The sequence below is a fragment of the Sminthopsis crassicaudata genome, chromosome 1 (genome assembly GCF_048593235.1).
Source record: "Sminthopsis crassicaudata isolate SCR6 chromosome 1, ASM4859323v1, whole genome shotgun sequence".
Classification (NCBI taxonomy): Eukaryota; Metazoa; Chordata; class Mammalia; order Dasyuromorphia; family Dasyuridae; genus Sminthopsis; species Sminthopsis crassicaudata.
The window spans coordinates 692071193-692093912 of NC_133617.1; the positions used below are offsets into that span (position 1 = coordinate 692071193).

The 22720-nt window shown below is 37.5% G+C and overlaps 1 protein-coding gene across 3 annotated transcripts in view; it reads right to left on the reverse strand.

Moving 5' to 3' along the window:
* Positions 1-15723, reverse strand: part of XYLB (xylulokinase) — a 242523-nt gene extending 226800 nt beyond the window's left edge. For 2 of the 3 annotated variants that reach the window (XM_074283633.1, XM_074283631.1), the window contains exons 1-2: positions 15388-15723; positions 4726-4808 (exon numbers count right to left, since the gene is read on the reverse strand). In XM_074283633.1, coding sequence (XP_074139734.1) covers positions 4726-4808; positions 15388-15432 — 128 coding nt within the window. In that variant the 5' untranslated portion in view covers positions 15433-15723. The remainder of the gene's footprint in view (positions 1-4725; positions 4809-15387) is intronic. The other variant, XM_074283632.1, reaches the window with a different exon arrangement.
* Positions 15724-22720: the final 6997 nt, after the last annotated feature.

Consider the following 22720-nt stretch of genomic DNA (forward strand, 5'->3'; position numbering starts at 1 on the left):
GCATCTATTGAGATGATCATATGGTTTTTATTAATTTGATTATTAATATGGTCAATTATACTAATAGTTTTCCTAATATTAAACCAGCCCTGCATTCCTGGTATAAATCCCACTTGGTCATAGTGTATTATCCTGGGGATGATTTTCTGAAGTCTATTTGCTAATATCTTATTTAAGATTTTAACATCAATATTCATTAAGGAAATTGGTCTATAGTTTTCTTTCTCAGTTTTCGATCTACCTGGTTTAGGTATCAGTACCATGTCTGTGTCATAGAAGGAATTTGGTAGGACTCCTTCAATCCCTATTTTTAAAAATAGTTTACATAGCATTGGAGTTAGTTGTTCTTTAAATGTTTGGTAGAATTCACCTGTAAATCCAGCTGGTCCTGGGGACTTTTTCTTAGGAAGTTGGTTAATAGCTTGGTCTATTTCTTTTTCTGAGATGGGACTATTTAGACTACTTACTTCTTCCTCTGTTAATCTGGGCAAGCTATATTTTTGAAGGTATTCTTCCATTTCATTTAAGTTATCGAATTTGTCGGCATAAAGTTGAGCAAAGTAGCTCCTAACTATTGTTTTAATTTCCTCTTCATTAGTGGTGAGTTCACCCTTTTCATTTTCAAGACTATCAATTTGCTATTTCTCTTTCCTTTTTTTAATCAGGTTTACTAAGGGTTTGTCTATTTTGTTGGTTTTTTCATAAAACCAACTCTTAGTTTTATTAATTAATTCAATAGTTTTTTTACTTTCAATTTTATTAATCTCACCTTTTATTTTTTGAATTTCAAGTTTTGTGTTTGTCTGGGAGTTTTTAATTTGTTCCTTTTCTAGCAATTTTAGTTGTAAGCCCAATTCGTTGGCCCTCTCTTTCTCTATTTTATGCAAGTAGGCCTGTAGAGATATAAAACTTCCCCTTATTACTGCTTTGGCTGTATCCCACACATTTTGGTATGATGTCTCATTATTGTCATTTTCTTGGGTGAAGTTATTAATTATGTCTATGATTTGCTGTTTTACCCAATCATTCTTTAGTATAAGATTATTTAGTTTCCAATTATTTTTTGGTCTATTTTCCCCTGGCTTTTTATTAAATGTTATTTTGATTGCATTATGGTCTGAAAAGGATGCATTTACTATTTCTGCCTTACTGCATTTGATTTTGAGGTTTTTATGCCCTAGTATATGATCAATTTTTGTATAGGTTCCATGAACTGCTGAGAAGAAAGTATATTCCTTTCTGTCTCCATTTAGCTTTCGCCAAAGATCTATCATATCAAACTTTTCTAGTATTCTATTTACCTCTTTGACTTCTTTCTTATTTATTTTGTGGTTGGATTTATCTAATTCTGAGAGTGCAAGGTTGAGATCTCCCGCTATTATAGTTTTGCTATTTCCTCTTGCAGCTCTCTTAATTTCTCTTTTAAGAATTTAGATGCGGCACCACTTGGTGCATATATGTTTAATATTGATACTGCTTCACTATTGATGCTTCCCTTTAGCAGGATATAATGCCCTTCCTTATCTCTTTTAATTAGATCAATTTTTGTTTTTGCTTGATCTGAGATGAGGATGGCTACTCCTGCTTTTTTGGTTTTGCCTGAAGCATAATAGATTCTGCTCCACCCTTTTACTTTTAGTTTAAATGTCTCATCCTGTTTCAGGTGTGTTTCCTGTAAACAACATATAGTAGGATTCTGACTTTTAATCCAGTCTGCTAACTGCTTCCTCTTTATGAGGCAGTTTGCCCCATTCACATTTATGGTTAGAAGGACTAATTCTATATTGCTTGCCATCCTATTAACCCCTGCTTATGCTTTTCCCCTTTCCTTCCCTTTTACCCTCCTATCCAGTATTAAACTGGTGAACACCACTTGCTTTTCACAGCCCTCCCTTTTTAGGATCCCTCCCCCACCTTAAAGATCCTCCCCTTATTTTACCCCTTTTCCTCGAAATTACTGTATTCCCTTCCCCTTAGCTTACTCCTTCCCTTTCACTTTTCAATGAAGTGGAAGAAGTTTCACCATAAATCGAATATGTCTATTGATACACGCTATGTTCATCTCCCTCCTTTCTTTCTCTCAGATATAATAGGTTACCTTTGCCTCTTCATGAGATGTAGTACCACCACTTTACACTTTTTTATGATATAATCTCCTTTCCACCACTAGTTTCTAAGACAAATTGTACATATGTTCTTTACATATTTTTTTGACAGAAGTATAGTTCTCAAGATTTCTTTTTACCTTTTTAGAAATCTCTTGAGTTCTGTATTTGAAGATCAAACCTTGATGCTCTCCTCATAGATGACATTCAGTTTTTCATCATTTCATTATGTAGGTCTGTTTTTTTCATCAAAAATAGATGGAATTCATTTATTTCGTTAAATGTCCATCTTCTTCCCTGGAAAACAATGCTCATTCTTGCTGGGTAAGTTATTCTTGGCTGCATACCAAGTTCCTTAGCCTTTCGGAATATCATGTTCCAGGCCCTGCGTTCTTTTAATGTGGACGCTGCTAGATCCTGGGTTATCCTTATTGTGGATCCTCCATATCTGAATTGTTTTTTTCTAGCAGCTTCCAATATCTTTTCCTTTGTCTGATGGTTCTTGAACTTGTTCTGGCGTTTTGATTTTAGGGTCCCTTTCAGTAGGTGATCGATGAATTTTTTCAATGTCTATTTTACCCTCTGTTTCCAAAACGTCTGGGCAGTTCTCTTTGATAATTTCCTCGAAAATGGTGTCCAAGCTCTTTTTTTCCTCACATTTTTCAGGGAGTCCGATTATTCTCAAATTGTCTCTCCTGGATTTGTTTTCCAGGTCTGTTGTCTTTCTGGTAAGGTACTTGACAGTCTTTTCAATTGTTTCATTTCTCTGGTTTTGCTTGACTCCCTCTTGGTTTCTCCTTGAGTCATTCATTTCCACTTGTTCCAGTCTAATTTTCAATGATGTATTTTCTTCACTCACTTTTTTTATATCTCTTTGTAATTGTCCAATTGAGTTTTTATCTTCTATGGAATTTTTTTCCATTTTATCCATTTTATTTTTTAGAGAGCTGATTTCTTTTTCCAGCTCACTAATCCTGTTTTCCTTGGAGTTGTTTACCTTTTCCAGCTCACTAATCCTGTTTTCCTTGGAGTTGTTTACCTTTTCCAGCTCACTAATCTTGTTTCTCAATGATTTGATTTCTTTATCCACTCTGTCTTTGAATGCATGGGATGACTTCTCCAGGCTTTCTTGCCAAGCTTCCCTTTCCTTTTCCCATTTCTCTTCCAGCTCTCTTGTGAGAGCCTTTTTGATTTCCTCTATGAGGTTCTTTTGTATTGAGGAGCAGCTTATATCCCTCCCAGGGGATACATCTGGGGACAGTCTGTTCCTAGTCTCCTCAGCATTTGAAGTTCTGCTCCCTCTCCACACAGAAGCTGTCAATGGTTAGAGCCCTTTTGAATTTTTTGTTCATGTTGTCAGAGCAGGAATCAAAGAAAACAAACTGACAAGAGAAACAATTGGTCTGTTTTGCGGGGGATGGGGCTGGATGGTATTAATGGGCTTCCTCTACAGACTGGAGGTAGGGCAGCAGAGAGCCACTAACAGAACAGCAATGACTGTACTGAGTCTGTGCTCTGAGGCTCCAAGAATGCTCCGAGTCAGTCCAGGTGGGGGTTGGGGGTGGCCGGGCTCTGAGAGACGCTGGCTTTCTGGGGTTTTAATCTTCACCTCTGGTGTTTACACCCTCTCCACCGCTCCTGGCTTGCTGCCAAGACGGAGCATCCACACTGGGGCAAAAGCCCTTTCACAGAAACGGCAGAGATCACACCCCTCCCCCTCAGGTCTGAGCTGTGTGAGCTGCCTGTCTTGCTCTGGCTGTCTGCCCTCAGTCTGCGCCCAGTCTGATTGACCCTCCCCCGAGCAAACACAGACCTTTTCTGGTGACTTTCAATGATGTCTTCTCTTGGTGATAATTTGTGGATTTCTTTCTGGGTCAAGCATGAAGTCAGAGGCTTGTCATGAAGTAAGTTCTGAGAGAAAACGAGGAGCTCAAGCAGCTGTCTGCCTCCACGCCGCCATCTTGGCCAGAAGTCTTAGAGATACCTTTTGTGAGGAATGTAGAGGGCTTCTTCCAAAGAGAAGGTTCTCTATTTTCACCCAGGTTTTTGTCTGGTCTGCTAATACTCTTCTGAGATATTACCTGGGTCCACATTCAAGGGAGGGTTCTTGGTTTCTAGAAGTGTAGCCCTGGCTCTTCCCTTTTTCTATAGTCCTTATGTATCTCTTTAGAGTAATTCACCAGCTATACTAGATATATGATATGATATGATATGATGATGTGATAGATCTAAAGCTAGACAGAATCCCAAAGTCTCTCTAGTCCAATCTCCTCATTTCACAGAGGAGGAAGCTGAGACTTAGGTTCAATGTATCACTCAATTTCACACAGGTAGTAAATGACTGAGATGAGATTTGAAATCACATTTTCTGATTCCAGATCTTATACCAGAGGAAACTAATGTCAAGGGATGTTAATAGGATTTAGAGTTGAAGGTCCCTACCTTTCCTGCAACTCATTCTTCTCTTTTTTTCATCTCTAAATGACCAAGGTCCCTAAAACTGATTTTTCTTCACATCTTCAAGTAGGATATAACATAGCTGTGGCTAGCATGTTGCATGCAACATATCCTAAGGAATAGAGATCTTTGAGATTTATACCATATACTGTTTTTAACATACCCAAATTCTGGAAGCTCTTTATCAAAATTGATGCTCTCCTCATAGATGACATTCAGTTTTTCATCAACAGCAATTACCTTCACCTGAAATAAAAATTTTTAAAAATTGCATCAGATCAAATAAGTATTAAAATAGTTATCTATGAGAGTCCTTGCTCCTTAAAGGCATCCACCCTTACACAAGAAGTTTGTTACCCACTTCTCTCTCTAGAGTCTACACCAATGTTTGCAGAGTGCTTTATAACCATAATCTTGCTTAGTCTTCACAATATACCTATGGATCCCAGGACCCATCACTGAACTATGAAAACAAGAGTGAGTATTTTTGGCTCCAACAACTACATGGTATAGTAGATAAAGTACTGGGCCCTGAGTTAGGAAGACTCAACTTTCTCATTCCCCTATTGTCTTTGAAACAAGCACATAGCCCTCCTTTTTTTTGTTGTTTTATAAATGTTTTCCTAATGGCAGTTATAGAGAGAATAGACCTTAAAGTAAGAACAAAAGGAAAAAAAACAGTTGAGCCCTAAAGGCCTCAACAAAGGGCATGCTTGTTCGTCACTGAAATGCCAGTAGTGCCAGGACTATCAATTCTTATGCCTTTGGCTTACTCCCATAGTTTGAGAGTCATCAACTGCCACAATCCTGCTGAACAAGGTGCTTAACCTCAATCTATTGAGGCTCCTAGCTAGAGGGAGATTCAGTATGGTACCACTGCCAAATCCAAAGAGATGTTCAGTCTTTTCCCAGATTTCTACTTTTCTCCCCTGATCCAATCCTCTAGGAGGTACCCAATGGTCCTGAAAGGTAGAGCCTGACCATTCTGCTACTACTAGGAATGTCTATATACCAACAAAAGCCCACCTACCATCAAGAGGGATCCTGACTGGCTAAGTGAGAGATTGGACTAGTAAACCAATAAATGAACTTGATCTAGAGTGAATAAATCTCTCTTCACAAGGGAAACCTTGAGAAGAGTAAACTAGGACTCTTGACAAGGATTTGTTTTATGATTTGCAATATAGGAAAATTGTGGGGGCAGAAATAGGGGGTGGTGGGTAGGGTAAGAGAAAAGGAAGAGGAAAGAGAGAAACAGAGATCCAGCAAGACACTGAGACTGAGAGAAAGAAAGAAGAAAAGAGGGGAAAAAAGGAAGGAAGGAAGGAAGGAAGGAAGGAAGGAAGGAAGGAAGGAAGGAAGGAAGGAAGGAAGGAAGGAAGGAAGGAAGGAAGGAAGGAAGGAAGGAAAGGAAAAAAGAAGAAAGAAAGAAAGAAAGAAAGAAAGAAAGAAAGAAAGAAAGAAAGAAAGAAAGAAAGAAAGAAAGAAAGAAAGAAAGAAAGAAAGAAAGAAAGAAAGAAGGAGGAAAGGAGGGAGTGAGGGAGAGAGGAAGGAAGGAAGGAGACATTCTTCAATATATAACTCTCTTTTAATGACTTTTTATTTTCAAAATACATCTCTAGATAGTTTTCAACATTCACCCTTGCAAAACTTTGTGTTCCAAAGTTTTTCTCCCTCCCTTCCCCGTATCCTCTCCCCTAGACAGCAAGTAATCCAATATATGTTAAACATTTGCAATTCTTATAAACATATTTCAATTATCATGCTGCATAAGAAAAAAATCAGATCAAAAAGGGAAAAAATGAGAAAGGAAACAAAAAACAAACAAACAATAGCAAAAAGATTGGCAATGCTATGTTGTGAACCACACTCATTTCTCACAGTGCTTTCTCTGGGTGAAGATGGCTTTCTCCATCACAAGTCTATTGAAATCGACCTTACTCATCTCATTGTTGAACAGAGCCACATCCATCAGAATTAATCCTCATATAATCTTGTTGCTGTGTACAATGTTCTCTTGGTTCTACTCACTTCACTTACCATCAGTTCATGTAAGTCGTTCTGAAACCATCCTGCTGATCATTTCTTGTAGAACAATAACATTCCACAACATTCATATACTATAACTTATTCAACCCTTCTCCAACTGATGGGCATCCACTCGGTTTCCCTTTTTTAGTATCTCTTTGGAATATAGGCCCAGTACAGACACTGCTGGATCAAAGGATATGCATACTTTGATAGCTCTTTGGACATAGTTACATATTGCTCTCCAAAATTGTTGGATCAGTTCATAATTCTATTAACAATGCGTTTGTGCCCCAGCTTTCCCATAGCCTTCCAACATTTGTCATTGTCTTTTCCTGTCATCTTAGCCAATCTATTACTCTATTCCTTTATGCATAAATTCTAAAAACTATATTTATGCTTTGGAATTGAAGAAACACTGGGCAGAACAAAAATGGCTCTGAAGCTAATGTTTGAATAAATCAGAGCAAGATCACAATATAGAGCATCATAAATTTAGAGAAAATAGGGAACTGTCAGGAAGGAGAAGGGAAAGAAGAGAAAACAAGGGTATGCCAGAAACTGAAACCAAGATGTGGTGGCTACAAGAAAAGAAGAAGAAAGGGGCAAGTGTGCTGCATCAACAGTGCTTGATAAACAAAACCAATTAGAAGGGAAGCAGAAAACTGGGGGGAAATTTTTATATCCAAGGATTGTGAAAAAGGCCTTATATTTAAAATAGAGAATTGACTCAACTGTATAAGAATACAAGCCATTCTCCAACTGATAAATGATCAAAGGATCTGAACAGACAATTTTTAGTCAAAGAAATTAAAACTATTAATAGTCATATTAAAAAATGCTCTAAATCTCTATTGATTATATAAATGCACATTAAGACAATTCTGAGGTACTGCTTCACATCTCTCAGATTGACTAAAATGACAGGAAAAGATAATGATAAAATTTGGAAGGAATGTGGGAAAACTGGGACACAATGCATTGTTGGTGGAATTGTGAACTGATCCAAGCATTCTGGAAAACAATTTAGAACTATGCCCAAAGGGTCATCAAATTGTGCATATCCTTTAACCTATCAGTCTCACTATTAGGTCTATATCCCAAAGAGATCATAAAAAAAGAAAAAGACTTACATGTGCAAAAATGTTTGCAGCATCCCTTTTTGTAATCAAGGAACTAGAAACTGAGTGGAAACTCCAATTAGTTGGAGATTGGCTGAATAAGTTATGGTATATGAATGTTATTAAATATTATTGTTCTATAAGAAATGACAACAGGATAATTTCAGAAAGACCTGGAAAGACTTACATGAACTGATGCTAAGTGAAGTGAGTAGAATCAAAAGAGCATTGTACACAGCAACAACAAAATTATATGATGATCAATTCTAACAGACATGACTCCTTTCAAATGAGGTGATTCATGGCAATTCCAATAGATTGTGATAGAAAGAATCATATGCATCCAAAGAGAGGACTATGGGGACTGAATGTAGATCACAACGTAGAATTTTCACCTTTTTTGTTGTTGCTGCTGCAGTTCACTTTTGGTTTTTTGTTCTTATTTTTTTCTCCTTTGTGATTTGATTTTTCTTGTGCAGCATGATAAATGTGGAAATTAGAAGGGAAAAATAAAGAGTGGTTGATAAGGAACGCCAGTGAGTTCAGCCACTCAGAAGTGATTCCTTTAGTTAGGGATTAAAAATAAAGAAGGCTTAGAAATCAGGCAAGAACCCAGAGAAAGAACTGTGGGGACTGAGTATGGATCACAACACAGTATTTTCACTTTTGTCGTTATTGTTTCCTTGCATTTTGTTTTCTTTTTCATTTTTTCCCTTTTTGATCTGATTTTGCTTGTGCAGTATGATAATTGTGAATATATGTATAGAAGAACTGTACATGTTTAATATATGTTGGTTACTTGCCATCTAGGGGAGAGGATGGGGGAAAGGGAGGAAGAAAAAAATTGTAACACAAGGTTTTCCAAGGGTGAATGTTGAAAATTATCTATGCATATGTTTTGAAAATAAAATGCTTTAAGAAAAGAAAAATAAATAAACTGTCCTTGGCATAATACTTCCCCCAAAAAGAAATTAGGCAAGAACATGGCCAATGCAAGAATTTGTTTGCATGAGTATCCATAATTTTTTTCTCTTTAAGTAGGGAAAATCGGAGGGAGAAAAAACAAATCTTTGTTAATTTATTAATTTCTCTTATTGAAAAATAAGGTGAAAAAGAAAGAAGTGGCAAAAAATTAGTCAGAGGGAGGAAAAAACCTGAGGACCATGAGGAAGGTCTCCAGGCTCTATTCTGAGAAGAGTCAGCTGAAATGGTCAGTAACCTGGAGCTTTGGACAGAATCATTCATAAGCCATTCATTAACACCCCTGTACATATACCACAAATGTTCATCACTACTCAGAAATCATCTACATCTTCCCATACATAACCTTCTTCCCCAATGCTACATAAAAGTCCCATATATTTTGCATGTACCACTGTAAACAAACCACCAAAGTTTCTATATACTTCTTGGCCATCACTGATTGCAAACACCTCCATTTCTGAAATGTGTCTTTTCATGTTTTATCATTACTTTCTTGTTCCAACATATAGCCCCAGGCAGTGCTCTATCCTACAGGGATCCTTTATACCACCTTTGCTGTTGATAATGCTAGGTAAGTGAGAATCGAGAAACTCTCCTTACACAAAAGAACAGCTTGATATTTTAAAATCTTGTCTCTTTTGGTTTAGCTAAAGAGTACAGTCACTTTCTGGTCCTTCTTGATATTGACCTGAAAGAGCATGAAGGGAACTGATGGGCTGGAGAGTGAGTGTACAGTGCCAGAAGGACAGAGGAAAGACATGAAAATAGAGCATCTGAACAAGAAATCCCTTCTTGTTTCTGAACAAGAAGATTCAACAATATTCCTAGGAGAAAAAGACAAGCCTTTGTATTTTGGATGGTGGTATGATATGGTAGAAAACATCAAGATATAGGAATATGTGCTGATGCTCAGATCCTTGCTGAAGTCACTTCTCTCTGTGCCTCAGTTTCCTCATTTGTGAAAGAGGTACTAATACCTGCAAACCTCAAAGGGTGGCTGCATAAAAAGGCTTATTCTGCTACATAAATGGGTAAGCAAGAAGTCATCTCACAAATCAGCAAATAATGTTGAGAACAACTCAAGCTAAATCTAGTTCTAGGTAGAGAGTCATAGGTCACTAATTGAAAGATATGAAAAACAGTCAGATTCAAAGGGCAGGAGCAAATGAGTTCAGGATCCTTTGTTTAACATCGTGTTGTCCTCAGCAACTCCAGTCTGGCTTCCCCATGAACTGTTCAGAACATGCTTTTCCCTCCTAACCTGCAGCTAGACTGAACAGCCAAACAGACATAGGAGCAGTGATGAAGTCAGAAAGACCTGAGTTCAAATACTACCTCAAATGCTTTGTTAACAGTGTGATCCTCAGTTTTCTTATGTTTAAATGGAGGTAATAATAGCACTTACTTCATAGGGCTGTGGTGAAGATGAAATGAGATAATATATAAACAGCATTTTGCAAACTTTAAAGACCTATATAAATGCTACCTATTATTATTATTATGAAAAGTCTGAAAATTTTAAAGTGTTATTATTTTAAGTATTGATACAACATTGGTTGTATCGTGATGACATAAGTCAAGAAAATCTTGGTGCTTTTAGAAATTAATAAGACACACTTGGGTTGATCACATTTATTTTTTGAATGCAAATAATGCTGCTAAAGTAAGCTTGAAAATTATTTTTTTGGCCTTCATGCTCAAGTAAACTAAATATGGGTTACATGCTATTCATTTCCTTAGCTGGTGTACCTAAGGCAGGCCTACCCCATTCTCATGAGCAAAAATTCCATATTCCTATGCTCAGGACACAGTGCTAGGCAGGATAAGACACAAAGATATGGCCCTTGTCCTCATGCACTTTGCAGGCTAAAGGAAAATAAATGGAACACAGTTTGAAGTAGTAGATCGAGTTTTAAGCTAAAATTTGTCAGAAATGGGACTTGAGGACAACTCTCAGCAGTATGCTATGCTGCCTTTCAAAGAGTGTCATATACGAGAAGGAACACTGAATTTTTAGAAATTTAAAGCAAGAAGAGATCTTAAAATGTTATCTAATTTTAGAGAAGAGAAACTGAGGCCCACAGAGATAAATGACTACCCACAGTCATTTGGCAGAGCTGGGATTTAAATCCATCCCCTGATTCCAAAGCCAGAGCCTTTGTGCTATGCTGTCCTGACTTTTGCCAACGAATCTCAGTCAGAAGCCATTTAGCTAGGAATATTTACTAATCATAGACAGGGAAGAATGGAAGCTAGGTGGCACCATAGTGCACAGAGTACTGGGCCAGGAATCAGGAAAACTCATCTTCTTGAGTTCAAATCCAGCCTCAGACATTTACAAGCCCTGTGACCTCTGAGAACTCAGTTTCCTCATCTGTAAAATAAACTGGAGAAGGGAATAATAAATAATTCCAGGATCCTCATCAAGAAAATCTCAAATGTGTCTCAAAAAGTCAGAAATGACTGAAAAACGACTGATTTCTGTTGGTAGAAGGGGGTTGGGAATCTCCTTATTGATGAAATCACAGCTCTTTTAAAAAATATTATATAAATATAAATATATAAAATATAAATAATATTAGCATAAATAATAGCATAAAAAGTAGTCCTGACTAGCATTAACTAAGTACTCTCCTCCCAACAATCTAGTAATTTCCTCTAAATTCAGATGTTTGTAAATGGAAATATTAATTTCAGATCCATTTACTTTAATACTTTGATGAATTTGTAAGTATTCTCTTCAACAATACCAATTAAAATCCATTCACAACTCAATCAATGCAGTTTTTGTGCTTGTATAGTAATTTTTCTGTTCATGTAGATAAGGAGAGAAAAATGCTCTAATTTTTAATTGAGTAATAAATTTTAGATTAAGAGGCAGCAGGTGACCTCAGGAATCCAAAACATTAATTTAATCTTAGGGAGATCTTTGTCCTAATAATGTCACACCTTGCTGATAACAAGAATGTAAATAATTCAGGAAAATTGGACAGCAGCACTTTCTTTGAAGTTCCTTTCCTTTGCTAACACTCTGCATCTAGGTTTTGCTTTTTATCAGCTCTAAATTATCTTAAGTGAGAAATATTTTGTTCCCTTTGCATATAAACAAAAAACCTCTGCATGAAACATTCTTTGGGGAGAAAATTCTAAGCCTACATTCCAGTTGCCACTCTCCTGTAATTACTGTAATAAAGATTCACTTGTCTCCAAGTATAATTCACTTTTATTGTTGAAATACTTTTTTTCTTAATAACGTTAATCATTTTGCACATGTATAACTTACATTAACTTGCTTGCCATTTCAAGGAGGGGGGAAGGAAAGAAGGAAAGGAAAACTCAAATTTTTTAAAAAATGTTTAAAATGATTTTTACATGTAATTGGAGGGGGAAAAAAGGGATTTGAGGGAGGAAGCTTGTTAGGCACAGATGAAAAACCAATTCTATTGGGCAGGAATTTCAGAGCTGAAAAGGTCATCTGGTTCAACCCCATTATTTTATAGATGAGGAAACTGAGAAATGGAAAAGTTACTGACCTACCTAATGATGGGTTATTTCTGTCATTCAACCTTCTCTTCTCTTTCCCATGTGCTGTAAAACTGTACTGAAGAAATTGCAAGCCATTCTAAAAGGATCCTAAAGATTTATATTAGCCAATATCAATGTTGACCTGCCTACTATATGGTAAACTTCTTGGCAAAGATACTGGAGCTGTCATTTTTTTTTCCTCCAGCTCATTTTACAGATAAGGAAACTAAGACAATCAGGGTTAAATGACTTGGCCAGGGTCAGACAGCTAGTAAGTGTCTAAGGTTGGATTTGAACTCAGGAAGATGAGTCTTACTGACTTCAGGTCAGGCATTCCCTCCACTGAGCAAACAAGCTGCTCAAGGAATTTGGTGGCATTTATATGATATTTTATTTAAAAAGATTTTTGTTTAAATATGAATTATGCCTCCCCAGGCAAATCAGTTAACCTCTGTTTATCTCAGTTTCTTCAATTGTAAAATAGTGATAATAAAAGCACCTACTTTACGGGGTGCTGTGAGGATCATATGATTTATTTGTAAAAAGGACTTAACACGGTGTCTGGAATATTGCTATTATTCTCATTCCCTTCTTCCTATGCTTCTTTGTATTCATGGCGTTCATTGTTTCCTACATAACATTCACTACAACTTTTTTAGTCATTATCCAATTGATGGACATCTACTTTGTTTCCACTTTTCTGCTACAAAAAAAAATTCTTCTATAAATATTTCATGTATATGGGATTTTCCTTTTAATATGGCCTATGGGGATATATATACTGGGAATTTCCTGTAGTCTATAACATACAGGTCCTGACCATAGTTCAACAAGTGCTTACTAAGTGCCAATTTTGTCCCAGAAACCATGCTAGATATTAGGAATAAAAGGACAAAAATGAAAACAATAACTGCCTTTGAGGAGTTTATGTTCTCTTGGGCCACAATAACAAATATACAGATTAGTGTATATATCATATGTATATATAAATATGCTGTAATATATGTATGCAGTGATACATACATAGTAATTGTGGGGGATATATGGGGAAAATCAAATGCTACTTCTCAAACTACCTATACCACACCTCTTTCTATTTTCTGCTTTCCTTGAATTTTGATTCTTCAATGATAACTAGAAAAATCATTGTCAAATTAACTGATATTTCTAAGAATGGTTGTTGTTATTGTTTGTACTTCACTCTCCAAGAGTACCATGATATCAGGGAGGTGATGCTGTAACATGCAAGTGAATTGGATTGGAGGGAGGGAGGGAGGTGCAAAGTCACCAGCCTCCTTTTCTAGTGGGTCTAGTGACTAGATATAATTGAAGATGACTGGAGATGACATTGGATGTAGTGGGAGACCTTGGCCTTTTGGCAGTAGATTCTAAAACCAAACTGCAGCCTTTTCAGATTAGTTGGCAGTTTCCCAGGGAGTTACTACCAGAGAAGTTTGGAACTCTGTGAGTTAGCCAGAGGCATGAATAACATAACAGTGGCTCACACATTCTAATCCTCTGCAGATTTAAAGAAATCTGAGTTATAAAACTTGTTAAACCAGAACAACAGTACCTCTCAGTGGGATGAAAGACTGAATTTGAGGAAAACAAAATACAGTTACTGGGCACAGGATTGAAAATTGAAAAGGAACTAAAAGCTCATCTAGTTCAACCTTCTCATTTTTGAATGTCATAAGAACATACATCTAATCTAGACCTAAAAGGTATATCATAAACTATTTAGTCCAGATTTCATCATTTTACAGATGGTGAAACTGAGGCTTGATATGAAGGGGAAAAAAGACTCAATACTCTGCATTTTGGCCCAAGTCTGTCAAAGACAAATGTATTCATCATCTAAGCATGAGGTCTGCTTAGGGCAGGGATCTGCATCCAATGGGTGTGTGAATTTTAAAATTAAATTTTTATAGTGAATTATTCACTATAACACTTCCTTTGTCATCTTATTTATTTTATTTTATGCACCTAAAAATATTATTTTGAAAAAGGATCCATAGGCTCCACCATAAACCAAAGGGGACCACCACTTTAATAAGATTAAGAAACCCTGGCTAGAAAGTTGAGACAGTTTTGAACCATATTGGAATTCTCTTGGGGGTCCAAACCATGTTTACTTATACTTTTATAGCAACACTGAAAAAAAAAAAAAAAAAAGATAAAATTCTATAGCAAAGTAAAACAAAGGTACTTAATTTGAGTTTTTGTTTTTTTTAATTTACCAAACAAAATTATAGCAACGTTTTTTTATCAGGAAATAATCTTTTCACTAAATAGTAAACTACAGAAATATTAAAAAATGGGAGGGGTATCCTAGGAAATATCTTTCTGGAAAATCAAGATCAAAGGGTCACCTCTTTGAAATTCACCTCAAGTGCCACATAATTGAAGTTTTTAATGGAACCCCCGACTGCTGATGGGCTCACTGACCTCGCCCCCCCTTACATTGTATTTATTTTATACGCATATTTGTTCACGTTTTCTCCCCAGATATAATGCTAACTTGTTGAGGCCAGGGGCTGGTTCATTTTTGCCTTTCTAAGTCCCCTGAATAAGACTTCTCTGGCGCCTAGTTGGTACTTAGTGCATATTTGCTGACTGAATGAATGCCAGACAGCAACAAAGGCTTCCCGTTATATGATAAAGTGCCCTTTGTACCCCGAGTCCAGGCCATCTAGCCAGGTCTGCCAGGGAAATCAGGAGTGAAAGCAAGCACGAAGATAGAAGGGAAAGATGCAACTGCCCTGGTGGGGAGCCAAGGCCCCAGGAGCGCTGTGGGGTTCCGTTTCCCGGATTTTCATGGTGAAGTCTCGAGCCCCGTCACTCCAGCTACTTCGGAAAGTATACAGAAGCCAGAATTGGGGAGGGAGAAGCCAAAATGATTGTACTAGGGCCACATTAGTGGGAAACGATCCTGGTGGGAAGAGCAAGAAAACCTACTCCAACTAGGAGGGCTCTGGAGTAGAGGGGGATTCCGGGGGCAGGAATCAGAGCTGGGGAAGACAGGGCGCACCTGGAAGGGGGGCACGGTGGAGGGAAATGTGCGAGCCCGGAAACTAAGAGAAGGAAAGAGAGAAAGAAACGTGACCCTGAGTTTGTGAGGAGAGGCTGCGGTGCTGGCCGCCAGCGGGGCGCCGCCGGCCGGGTACCTGCTGGGTGCTGAAGTCCCATCCTAGGTAGGCACCCTCTGCCATGGCAGTGGAGGCGGGAGCACGACGCGCTGCGAGCTGGCGGGCGTCCTTGCAGAGGCTGACGCCACCTCTGAGTGTGGGCGTGTGAGTGTGGGTGTCAGAGTACGCGCGCGCTCACGTTGTGTGTCACTGCGTGCGTGCGGCTGTGCTTCTGTGTGCTTGTGTGTGTGTGTGTGTGTGTGTGTGTGTGTGTGTGTGTCCCAAGTCCAGGCGTGTGACAGCGGAGGAGCCTCTCCACTGGAGCGTAAGGACCAGACCCATATGTAGATCTAAAGCGAAGGGTCCTCGGTCCCTGTGCCTGCCCCCGGGACGGCCCAGCCAAGCCCGGCCCCCTCTCTGCCCCATCCTGCCGGGGCTGCCGCCTTCCTCCCTGCTGCTGCCAATCGAGCTCTCAGACCCGCCCCTTGGCCCGTCCCGGGGTGTGAGCTGGTGCTGACAGTTCTCTCATCACCAGCTTTGGGGATCCGGAGGGAATACTCGGCCACACCCACTAGCAAAAGGAAATACTGTGAATTCCCCAAAGTTTTTCTTCTCTACCGTGGTCCACTCGGCCTTTTTCCTTTTTTCCCCCCACTTCCCCGTCTCTTTTTTTAGGACCCCGTACCATTTTGTAGACCACTCTATAAACCTGCTTTCCTGGAAAGAATCCGCTCCGTTGACATTTCACTAACTTTCCTCTCTTTAGATCTTTGCATTTGTCTTTGTGGATTGAGGGAGCTCTGAGGTTGCACTGAATTTGCAGTCATGGGCAGCCACCCTATTCTTCCTTCAGGAGCTAGTTCAAATGGCAGGATGGGCCTGGGGCCTTTCCAGGTACACACACACACACACACACACACACACACACACACACACACACTGCTAATTTCTTCTCTTTGAGAATGCCTCCAAATTACATTCATTTTATTCATCCCTACTTGTTTGCTTTCCCCCCTCCCATTCAGAGGAGGGATTGTTTTTGCTTTTCTTTGTGTTCCCAGAACTTAGCACAGTTACCTGGAACCGAGTAGTGATCAATAATTGTTTGTTCATATGCTGACATTTTGCCCACTGTATTGCCATTGAGGCTAAAAGGCAGAATCACTATTCCTTTGCCAGTGGTAGGAGTGCCAAACAAAATTAAAATGAAATTAGGTCATTTTGGAAAATGTCCCCCTGCCCCATGGTTTTTGGAGAGTCTGAATATTGGTACTGGAAAGTTTACTGAAACCAGAAAATCTGGATCCATTAGGGTGGGACCTTGGCCACCTATATACTAGTTAAGGCATGTGGATGTATGGTAGATAGAACACTAGACTTAGGATCAGTTAGACTTGAGTTTAAATATGGACTCAAACTCATACTAACTGTATGATCCTGGTCAAGTCAACTACCTCTCTTCACCTCAATTTCTTCATCTACAAAATGGGGATGATAATAGTACCTACCACTGAGTTGTGGTGAGAATAAAATGAAATGATATTCATAAAGAGCTCTGCAAACCTTAAAAGTGCCACATTAATGCTAACCATTACTTATATAATTAGGAGTTGTTGTGGAGAAAAAGTACTTTGTAAATTGCAAAGCACCATATTGCTTCATGGGGTTGATGTTATTTAGAGGAGAAAATACTCACATTTGTGGATTAGATGCTGATCTCCCATCTCTGACCTTTATCTCACAACAATTTTGGACTTAAAATCTCTTGTCACCCAGATAGCATTTAATTGTTCACTCAACAGGCATTTTTTAAACAACTGCTATTTGCAGAACACTATAATAGGTAGTAGGACAAAGAGGCAGCTTTGATATGACGTGGTTTCCATTTTTATGAAATTTACATCCTGATAGAAGGAAAAGACACATCTATACCTTATACTGCATGGTAAGTAAAGAGGTACAAAGTACACTGTAAACCTGAGGGGGAGAGCTATTGTTCATAGTGAGAGGCAGAGAAGGCCTGTGAAAAAATGGCGTCTGAGATGGACTTTAAGGCATGGATAAGAATTTGACAAATAAAGGATTGGTTGTCTAAACTTTAACAAAGTGCAGTGCAGCCAAGGGATGGGTCACTGGCTTGGGTACAGTAGGTCACAACAGCGTTACTCTTACAGAATATTAAGACATAGTATCACTAAGAATTGAATTAAATAAACATCTTAATTTAGTATTGATAACTTCTGAAATTTCAGAAGTATTTAACAAGAGCTACTTGGATCAAAGAGAATCCAGCCTGACCAGAATCTTTAATATAATTGAGATCTATACAAAGAAATTCTAAAAGCTGCAACAATAGACCATGTGTTGACTTTAAGAGACTGAATTATCCACATTGAGCTTCAGGGTTTGAGCTCTTTGGCTAGAAATATGAAAGTCCGTTTCAAGAACAAAGCAAGATACCCTCCTCCTTGATTCTGAATAGACAAGAATTCCTAAGTAATATTAAAGGGAAATACAGTTGTATTTCAGCAATATATTTTGCCAGCTTGCTGTGTTTGAAGTTTTTGTATTACTTTTGACTTTCCTCTCCCTATCCTCTTAACCAAGGAGTTCAGACTGTTCAATTTAGAGGGACTTCTAAGACTACCTAATTTAAAGCATTCAGACCAAGAATTCTCACTATCTGACTCCCTAATAATAAGAGAAATATGGATCAAAATAACTTGTAGGTTTCACTTCATATCCAGAAAAATTGGGGAGAAGGGGGATGACATAACATGAAGAAAATCAATATTGAAGATATTGTGGAAAGACATGCATAGTATTATATTAGTGGTCAAGCTGTGAATTGGCCCAACCATTATGGAAAGCTACTTTAATTGTCCCTTAAAAGGGGGGAAGGATCTAAAATTCCAAATAGTTTAACCTAGAGAATGTATTAGTAAGTATAAATGTTCTAGGAAGGTCAATAATAACAAGAAAGATATTTAATCATCAAGATATTTAGAGCATCACATTTCATAGTAGCAAAGAACTAGAAACAAAGTTATTGATTAAACTTATTGATTGAGTAATACCTAGATAAGTTGTAGTAGTTGAATGTAACTTTCCTCTGCTGAAACAATGAATGTTATGGATACAGAGAAGCACTGGGAAGTGTACATACATAAAGTGATACTGAGTGAAGTGAAAACCAAATAATCAATGTAGATAATCAGCAAACAAGCACTTATAAAGCACTCTTTTATGGGCCAAGCACCGTGTTAAGGGCTGCAAATTAAAAAAATAAAAAACGCTTCTCTGCTCTTAAGAAACATTAATGAGAGAAAAATCAAGCCAACAGCTATGTTCACACAAGAGATATATAAAATAAATGGAAGATGACCTTAAAGGGATGGCACTGGGGGATGAGGAAAGGGAAGGACTGGGAAAGTCCTCATACAGAAGGTGAGATGTGATCTCAGTCTTAAAGGAAGTATAGAAAGGAGTAAAACATAAAAAAAGACTAGGAAGACAGGAAGGAGGTAAGATTGTGAAGACTTTTAATGACAAAGAGAAGATTTATAATTGATTTGGAGTTAAAAGAGAGTCACAGATATATATATTGAATGAGGATGTGACCTGGTCAGACCTTCATTCTAGGAAAATCACTTTGTCATCTGAATGGAGGATGTACTAGCATGAGGAGGGATTTGTGGCACTGACTAACAATCTTCTGCAAAAGTCCAAGCATGAGGTGATATTTGCACCATTGGTGATGTCAGAAGATAGAAAGGAACATGTGCAAGAGATGTTACTAAGGTAAAATTGACATACCTTGGCAACAACTAGAAAAGGGGGATAAGAAAAAATAAAACATCCATGATGATATCTTTTAGTTTTTTCCCCCTGAGGCAATTGGGGTTAAGTGACTTGCCCAGGGTCACACAGACACCAAATGTTAAGTGTATGAATCCAGATTTGAACTCAGGTCCTTCTGACTTCCAGGCTGGTGCTCTATCTAATACACCAACTAGCTACCCAGAAAATGTATAATAATATATATTTAATTACATGTAAAGATGGATTTTAGCTTTCATTTTTGTAAGATTTTGAGTTCCAAATTTTTTCTTCCTTTTTCCCTCACCCCCCCACCCCACACTAGTAAGCAATTTGATATAGGTTATACATATACATTCATTTTTAACATCTTTCCATGAGTCACAATGAGAAAGAAAAATCAAAAGATGAAAATCATGAGAAAGAAAGAAAAAAAAGAAAAAAAGGTGAAAATAGGATACATTGATCCACATAGTTCTTTTTCTGAACACAAATGGTGTTTTCCATAGTAAGTCTATTAGAATTGTCTTATATCATTGTATTGTTGAGAAGAGCTAAATCTATCATAGTTGATCATCAGACAATCTTACTATTGCTGTATACAATGTTTACCTGGTTCTGCTCTCTTCACTCAGCATCAGTTCATGTTGGTCTTTCCAGGCTTTTCTAGAATCAGCCTGTTTACTTCAATTGCTAACCTAGATATCTGGGAAGATGGTGGCATAGGCCTGAATAAGTATGTTTGAAAATAATCAGTATAGAAATAATCAACAAATCCATGAAAGCTAATAAGACCACCAAGAACTCTGATAACTTATAAGTATAACTTTGAGAAAGTTCCAGGAAGGAGTGAGCTCAAGTCAAACATCTCACTTTTCAATTAGTCTCCTCTTTGACATGGCCTGGCATCAGGTATCTTATCTCCTCCATAACTCCCTCAATCCTTTCAGATTTCTTTCGTGTATTGTCTTCCCCCATTAATCTAAGCTCTTTAAGGACAGAGACTGGGATGGGCAGGGGGGTTTGTATCTTTAACACTTAGCAGAGTGATCAGCACAAAGTAGATGCTTTAAAAATTTATTATTGTTATACAACAGAAGAGACTGAGATGGAGCAGTGAGACAGGTAGGAAAAAAACCAAGAAAGAATAAATGTCACAAAAAACCTAGAGAAAAGAAAATGTCAGGGAAAAAAGTAATTAAGTATAAAAAAAATGTAAAAAGGTCAAGAAGAATGAAAACTGAGAAAAGGCCATCAGACTTGGCAAGTAAGAGATTTTTAGCAACTTTGGAGAGAGGGTTTAGACTAGATAATCATTCATCATTCGATTGAATGCTGAGCTCAGAAGCCAGACTGTATAAAGTTAAAAAAAAAAAAAAGAGAGAGAGAGAGAAAGATAGGAAAGGAATAGAGATGCATATGGTATACAACCTTTTCAAGGAGTTTAGTTCCATAAATAAGGAGAAATATAGTATCATACTATCAGAAATGAATAGGTTAAGCTAGAGGTTTTTGCAGATGGGGGAGACATGAGCATGTTTACAGGCAATAGAGAAGCAGCTGGTAGACAGGAAAAAGAGTAAAGATTAGTGAATGGAGATTATAGAAGAAACAATCTTATGGAGAAGATGGGATGAAGTGGAATTGCTTGTGCATGTAAACCAATCCCCTCCTTTTATTTGTTTGTTTTATTAAGACTGAGTTTCTCTCTCCCTCAGGTTTCAAGTGCAGGAGCTACTCAGGGGTCCAATCCCACCACTACTTTGGACTAAAGCTTTGACCCTGTTCCTGGGAGTTCGCCATATTGATTCCATACAGTGCTGAAACCCAATGGGCTTAGACTCTATGGCTCAGAAATACTAAACTCAAGAAATCTAGCCTCATTCTTCTGTTCACTGGCATTACTGGTATATTCCAATACTCCAAAGTCCAATAATCACCTTTTATAAGTAAGGACATTAAAACTGAATTTTCTGCTATTCAATTTCCACTTATTATCCCCAATTCTACCTGCTAGGGAAGACCAAGTCTAATCCCTAAAGTCCTTTCAATTACTTGAAGGAAGCCATCATGTCCCTTTAAATCTTTTTTCTTCAGGCTAATTTTATGGTTTCTGCTTCTGAAATGTCTCCAGAATCTGTTCCCTCTTCTCTATTCCTGTTATATCTTCTCTATTTTGAGCTCTTGTTCCACATCAGCCTGGATGATTATAATGATTTTAATGTCTTTCTAACAAGTCTTACTATTTTCATTCTATTCCTGCTGTAATCCTTCACCTCATGGGCTAATAGGATAAAGATCCTTGTGTGTGATCTAGTCATGTCAGTGTATAGAAGAATTGCGTGTTTAGCTTATATTGGATTACTAGTTGTCTAGGAGAGGGGGCAGATGACGAGGGAGAGAGGGAGGAACACATAGTTTTGCAAGGGAGAATGTTGAAAATTATCTTTGAATGTATTTTGAAAAAAAATCTATGCTGTGATCTACATTCAGTCGCAGTAGTCTTCCCTCTGGATGCAGATAGCTCTCTCCATCACAAATCTTTTGGAACTGGTTTGAATCACCTCATTGTGAAAAGAGTTAAGTCCATCACAGTTGATCATCACATAATCTTGTTCTTGTGTACAATACTCTCTTGGTTCTTTTCACTTTACTTAGCATCAGTTCATGTAAGTCTCTCCAAGCCTTTCTGAAATCATCCTGATCATTTCTTATGTTACGATAATATTCCATTACATTCTTATACTATAACTCATTTAGCCATTCCCCAACTGATGGACATACAACTGAGTTTCCAGTTCCTTGGAACTACAAAAAGGGCTGTTACAAACATTTTTACATTATGTGGGTCCTTTTCCCTTTTTATAATCAATGGAGCAGTTTCCCCTCAAAAAAATTTACTATTAGCAAATATTATTGAAAAATAAATATAAATCATTAATAATAAAGATGCAAATCAAAGCAATTTATCTCATATGAAGCAAATTGGCAAAGGTGATAAAAGATAGAAATAGTTATTAGAGAAAAGACAAATACATTTATACACAGTTGGTGGTATTGTGAGTTGGTCCAATCACTTGAAAAACAATTCAATTGGAATTATGCTAAGAAAATAAGTCTAAAGTCTTTGACCCAGAGAATGTATTACTAAGCATATATCCCCAAGAGGCCATATTAAAAGGAAAATCCCATATACATGAAATATTTATAGAAGAATTTTTTTTGTAGCAGAAAATTGGAAACAAAGTAGATGTCCATCAATTGGATAATGACTAAACAAGTTGTAGTGAATGTTATGTAGGAAACAATGAATGCCATGAATACAAAGAAGCATAGGAAGAAGGGAATGAGAAGAATAGCAATATTCCAGACACCGTGTTAAGTGCTTTTTACAAATAAATCATATGATCCTCACAGCACCCCGTAAAGTAGGTGCTTTTATTATCACTATTTTACAATTGAAGAAACTGAGATAAACAGAGGTTAACTGATTTGCCTGGGGAGGCATAATTCATATTTAAACAAAAATCTTTTTAAATAAAATATCATATAA